The following is a 6,765-nucleotide window of genomic DNA, read 5'->3' on the forward strand; positions in this document are numbered from 1 at the left end:
TAAATTTATTTACTCATATTTTTGTTATATTTTATTTTTTCAGGTGTTAACATTTCCGAGAAGTTTTTAAACCGTTAGGTAAGTGTTTTGTCTCCTATTTGAATTGTTGTGAATCAGCGCAGTATCTATATTCACACTTCTGAATCAGACGTTTTATTAACAATGCCAAGACCGTTGATGTCACAAATCAAGTTAACATTAAAATCATAAATCGTGGTTTATAGTAAATATGTATAAATGAGAACCCAGATATAATTCTTTCAGCAGCTTTATGTTATTTAGAGGCCTGTGTAATTTTCAATGTAATATATATCTATTTTATGGGTGTAGGACCCGGATGTCTTATCTGAAACGTTTCATTGATTTACGTGCCTTCCACACCAACTCGGTATAAGGTGTGCCAAGGCGACAACACTTTAGTCATTTGTTTATATAATTTAAGCTGCAATCATCAGTACCTTGGAAGTAATACAAATCGTGAAGTGTGCTCACTTGTGGAGTTAAAATATATAGTGACGTCTGTTCACAGATACAGATATAGTGACGTCTGTTCACAGATACAGATATAGTGACATCTGTTCACAGATACAGATATAGTGACATCTGTTCACTGATACAGATATAGTGACATCTGTTCACAGATATAGATATAGTGACGTCTGTTCACAGATACAGATATAGTGACATCTGTTCACAGATATAGATATAGTGACGTCTGTTCACAGATACAGATATAGTGACATCTGTTCAAAGATACAGATATAGTGACATCTGTTCACAGATATAGATATAGTGACGTCTGTTCACAGATACAGATATAGTGACATCTGTTCAAAGATACAGATATAGTGACGTCTGTTGACAGATACAGATATAGTGACATCTGTTCACAGATATAGATATAGTGACGTCTGTTCACAGATACAGATATAGTGACATCTGTTCAAAGATACAGATATAGTGACATCTGTTCACTGATACAGATATAGTGACGTCTGTTCACAGATACAGATACAGTGACGTATGTTCACACATACAGTGACATCTGTTCACAGTTACAGATATAGTGACGTCTGTTGACAGATACAGATATAGTGACATCTGTTCACTGATACAGATATAGTGACATCTGTTCACAGATATAGATATAGTGACGTCTGTTCACAGATACAGATATAGTGACGTCTGTTCACAGATACAGATATAGTGACGTCTGTTCACAGATACAGATATAGTGACGTCTGTTCACAGATACAGATATAGTGACGTCTGTTCACAGATACAGATATAGTGACATCTGTTCAAAGATACAGCTATAGTGACGTCTGTTCACAGATACAGATATACTGACATCTGTTCACTGATTCAGATACAGTGACATCTGTTCACAGATACAGATATAGTGACGTCTGTTCACAGATACAGATATAGTGACGTCTGTTCACAGATACAGATATAGTGACATCTGTTCAAAGATACAGCTATAGTGACGTCTGTTCACAGATACAGATATACTGACATCTGTTCACTGATACAGATACAGTGACATCTGTTCACTGATACAGATATAGTGACATCTGTTCACTGATACAGATATAGTGACATCTGTTCACTGATACAGATATAGTGACGTATGTTCACAGATACAGATACAGTGACGTATGTTCACACATACAGTGACATCTGTTCACAGTTACAGATATACTGACATCTGTTCACAGATACAGATAAAGTGACGTCTGTTCACAGATACAGATAAAGTGACATCTGTTCAAAGATACAGCTATAGTGACGTCTGTTCACAGATACAGATATACTGACATCTGTTCACTGATACAGATACAGTGACGTCTGTTCACAGATACAGATATAGTGACATCTGTTCACAGATACACAGTGACGTCGGTTCTATCGCCAGAATACATATGAAATTCGATTTAGAAAACTATTAATGAATGTTTATTCATTATAAAATGATCGAAACATTATGACGTTGGGAAACCTCTCTTGACCACCCTTATTCCTTGTTGTAGGGTTTTATTTGTACCAGATTGTCTGACCAGTGATTCTTGGTGTGGGTTCGTTTACGTGGTACGTTAACAGGTGTATCGTAAAGATGTGAACAGGTATATCGCACAGAGTTTTCTAACGTTCTGTTGGGGTATGACCCTGTGTCTCCTTAAGGATCAGATATTACACAAAGTGATAAAACGATTATTTCAGAAGATGCAAAGGAGAATTTTGTATCATCTCGCGACGATCCCAAATTTTGGAAATGTTTGAGGTTATTTATAGTACTTTTCCAGTGGTTTGGTGGTTCCATTGTAGTATCACCATAGCCACCGTCCATTGTACACTTATCCATCTGTAATCATAACCAGGACTTGGTGTGGTCTGTGATGAAACACACTGACCAATAGAAGGAAGGTTGTATTTGACTAAGAAGTATTCAATAAGTCAAACGTTGTTTGATTTCTTGACAGTTGGTACCTTATACGCCTTCGCTATTGCTCTATATAATGGATATCTGGATATGATAATTCCTCATCATTTTTCAAGTGAAAGATGTTCGTCCTATACTAGAACAACAACAGCACATTCAAAGGCAGCTAAATCAGATAGGATGAAAGTCTCAGGATGTATCGTTATGTATCATGATACATTAAATTACCCAGTAATTGGTCCAGGTTGTGTTAACACACAACGCACCAAAACCTTCGTCCGCACATTCGCACATCGTCCGTACACACTCACTATACCGCATCTAGCGCACAATTTGTGTTGTTTAATAAAATGATTGACTAATACTATCAATTGAAATTTAGAAGAAAACTCGTTAAGTTACAAATGAATAGCGATCATATAGATTTACGTGTATCTATCCAATGGATATATGGCTTGATTAAGAAATATATTTGAATTAACTCTCTCCCACAGTTATCTATAAGTCATTTCTAAATTTGTATCAACCACAATAGAATCGCATATCTGTGTGATAGAACCGCACAACGTACAAATAGATGTGCGATATCTAATGTCGTCCAGTTTTCCTGTCGTGCACACATCGTGCAGTTATTGTGCGCACATCGTGCGACCCCATACATGTACGAATTGAATCTGAGGGGCACATTCATACAATCTAACGTTAAAGTCATGACTAACCCCTGGCGGCGGTGGATAAATATCGAGGGTTCAGAATTGGCTATTCAATCTGGGAAACAGAAATATATATATCTTAACTAACTATTCACTAGATCCTCCAGACACGTTTCCCGGAGACCTGTGTACAGTGTTTTGTTACAGAGTGGTATTTGTTAGTATTACGTTACAAGGTACATATTTCATTTACCTGTCTAAGGATTTACTATCTTTTTATCTGTCTTACGTAATCCACGTATCTTGCTGTTTAACTTTACAATATATCTCTTCCTGCTTACGAAAGAGTAAACGCATTAAAAACAAACTAACACAACATATTGTAGAGTAACCAGTGTTTTTAGTATTGGCTACAAACATATCGACATGTCCTTCGCCGTACCATTACAACAACAGTTGATTGTCAATTTGAAAATAATATTACAATTGCAACTGTATTGTGACGTCATAATGTCAGTGGCAGCCATTTTATGCATTGGCTGCTAACTGGATTCACTACATCGAATAAGAATATAGCCAGATTTAACCTAATGCCAAATTGATATTACCCAAATGTCTGTGATATATATATATATGTGTGTGTGTGTGTGTGTGTGTGTGTGTGTGTGTGTGTGTGTGTGTGTGTGTGTTTGTGTGTGCGTGTGTGTGTGTGTGTGTTTGTATATATATATACAATTTTTATACAATTTAGTTGATTTAGTTGCATTATCTGTCAAATCCTTCATAAAGCTATATTTGCCAAAAGGTCACTTATGATTGTATCGTTATTTCAGGAAACATTTCAGAATTTAAGTATCACCTATGTCCGGACTAGAACGTTGAAAGGGTGCATTCTAATTAAAACCAGATCTTTCATTCCGCTGCGATACTCTACGTGAACTAACAGGAACACAGAGTTCTGGGTGGAATGAATGGTGTGTTTTTAATCAGATTGTAAACGATGTGAGCCCGACAATTGTCGTCCGTAGATTATCAACAAACTGCATTTACTAAATAAGTATTGCAGCCGAACGTGCAGGGATAACAAGTGCTATAGCGATATCACAGCAAATTAAAAAAGGCGATAAGACAGAAACCGCCACATGGACACCCGTTCTACTTCAGAAACAACATGACATAACTGAGAGCTGATCTGTAGATGTACCGAAGTACATGATTAATTGAAAATCTTGCCTCATTTGATACTTACTATGTTTTCTTTTATTTCCTGCTTGAACAAAATATTAACAATTGACCAATCGTCTAGTTTACATGTTCAAATTACCGCACGTTCAACAGTCGATATAATCCAACTAAATCATGTCATATCATGTCGTCACTTTATCTTTCAAAGTCTTTCTCATAACGGTTTGTCAGGGCTTTCATTTCTTTGACAAGGTAAGATTTATTTCCAATAAATTATTCAACAGGTTTTTTTTAAAAATTAATACACTATTTGAACTATTAGACTTAGCAGGAAAAACACTTCATTTTCTCATAACACGACCCTTTGTTGTTAGACTACACAGTGGGTAGAATTCGGGCGGTATTAAGCTTACGAGGGAAGATTTGTTTTCTATGCAGAAATGATTCGTACATTGATAGCACAGCAAGACGTGGTATTAAGTTGTGTAATATAGGATTTTTTCTGTTTGCACAGGACATATACAAGTATGCGGTACCTCTGGTTTCTACTGCCAGCAATTGTAATCTCCTACAATGTCGATGACGACATGAATTGGAGTACTCTTGTTGTTATGGATGCGGAGGTAACACTACACTGTAACGATAGTGTTTCCATGATACAGCAGGGTGAAATAGGACGATGGACAATACCATCCAAGGAAGTACTGCCTGACAGTCACAATGATTCACACTTTCAAGTACAATCTATGTATGGAATTGAGGGATACGCCCTCCTGGTCAAGAAAGTCAAATCAGAAAGTCAGGGCATTTACGTATGCATTATCTACAATGGCGATGAACCTCGTGACCAGGTGGTACGACTGGTCAACTACAATGGGCCTAAATACGAAAACATGAGTGAGAAGTACGAGACCCACGTCATCATTGCCGTCGTGGCTACGGCAACTTTTATAGGCCTTCTGCTTATCGTCTGCCTCACGTACCGCTTCCGGTATCGGACAACAGAAGAGAAAATGTTCGCGCACAACTTCCGGGACCAGCCTAGTAATGGGAAAAGTCGAACAATCGCTGACACCGTCAGCGCCCCGGAAGGAAAGTCAGCTTATGACAATCGCGCACTGAATTCAACTAATCTGTAAACATGTGGTGCTTAACGATTTACGACAATTCCATTCATAACTTCGTTATTGAAAAGTTGTGCAAATAATTTAAATTTGTTTACAACTACCTATGTCATAGACCATGAAAATAAATTCTTGTTCTTTAAGATAACAAAACATATACACGAATATAAGACGCATGAAGGATAATTTTATCAATAGCGAAATTATGGACGTAGGTTAAAAACCTTTATTTCCATATCAACATATCAAAGAAAATATAAGTTTATATATGATACCATTATCCCGTAAATCAATACAAGTTATAATTCTAGAATTTACGGAATATTTCCTGGTAGTATTTTATACAACAAATGCTCAAATTCTCTAATCACCGGTGTTTGTGCGGGCAGATGGTTCCACATGCCACCATTTTTAAATGTAAAAAATACCCTCTGGTAGTGTATATCCAGCAAATGTTCAAATTCTCTAACGGTATTTACATTTACAGTTTGTATGGGCAGATAATTCAACATATCAACAACTCTATAAGGAAAAAACTATTCCATCTTAGTTCTGTGTTACAACGACATTTGTTAAGTTTAAAGTTGTTATCAATTATTTGAACGTCTTTCAGTTTGTTTTGGTTCCATGCACTTCTTGCATATTCCAAACGAGGCCGGACTAACGATTTGAATAGTTGCATGAACATCTTCCGATTACACCAAGAATAGAGTTTGCTTTCCTGATAGAACTTTAGATGCAGCAACGATAACTCCGTTTTTCACTCACTAATACACCCACGTCACTTCCAGTATTTTCAAGAGTTATCAATTTTTCATTTTGATCCTGTACATGGCATCCCCTCATAGACTGTGATCTTGTTCTTCTGATATTCAGAATAATGCATTTGAGAGCGTGAATCTTTAACCACTTTCGGAGCTTATCAAAATCCGTTTGTAGAATATATACATCTTCTTAATTTTTAATATTTCATCGGTAAGGAGGTGACCAGTTTTTTTTATAAACCGGCATATCGTTAGAAATAACGAATATGATAGGGTTTTGTAAGCTTCCCTGAGGAATCCCACTTAATACATCATGTAGTTTGGACGAGGATCAATTCAATATGGGGAAAATAGCTTAATTCAGTGATTTGTTGAAAATGCGAGAGTGTGGTTTGCTTAGAATATATGCAAGTTCTGAAGAAGTTTTCTTATATCATTTTCGTTACAGACTAACTCCTGGATATACTGTTTTGGCCTTTAGTATAGGTGCTTCCCCTCTCCTTTTAGGTCCGCAGTTCCTGATTTCACACAGCTGGTACTGCATTATATATACTGCATAACTCGCTTGGACCTTATTCAGTTATCTCTAAGCCAAA

General features: G+C 36.6%; 1 protein-coding gene across 1 annotated transcript; it reads left to right on the forward strand.

Moving 5' to 3' along the window:
- Positions 1 to 4,808: 4,808 nt before the first annotated feature.
- On the forward strand, positions 4,809 to 5,665 carry LOC132560220 (uncharacterized). Its single transcript, XM_060224883.1, has one exon. It carries the CDS (start codon positions 4,809 to 4,811, stop codon positions 5,418 to 5,420), a length of 612 nt encoding a protein of 203 aa, XP_060080866.1. The 3' UTR covers positions 5,421 to 5,665.
- The last annotated feature ends 1,100 nt before the right edge of the window (positions 5,666 to 6,765 follow it).

Source organism: Ylistrum balloti, unplaced genomic scaffold (genome assembly GCF_031769215.1).
Source record: "Ylistrum balloti isolate Yb309-2 unplaced genomic scaffold, AGI_CSIRO_Ybal_v1 Utg369666, whole genome shotgun sequence".
NCBI classification, from domain to species: domain Eukaryota; kingdom Metazoa; phylum Mollusca; class Bivalvia; order Pectinida; family Pectinidae; genus Ylistrum; species Ylistrum balloti.

What these genes read in the sequence shown, in the direction of transcription:
- LOC132560220 (XM_060224883.1), top strand. Translation starts at nt 4,809, where the DNA reads ATGCGGTACCTCTGGTTTCTACTGCCAGCAATTGTAATCTCCTACAAT.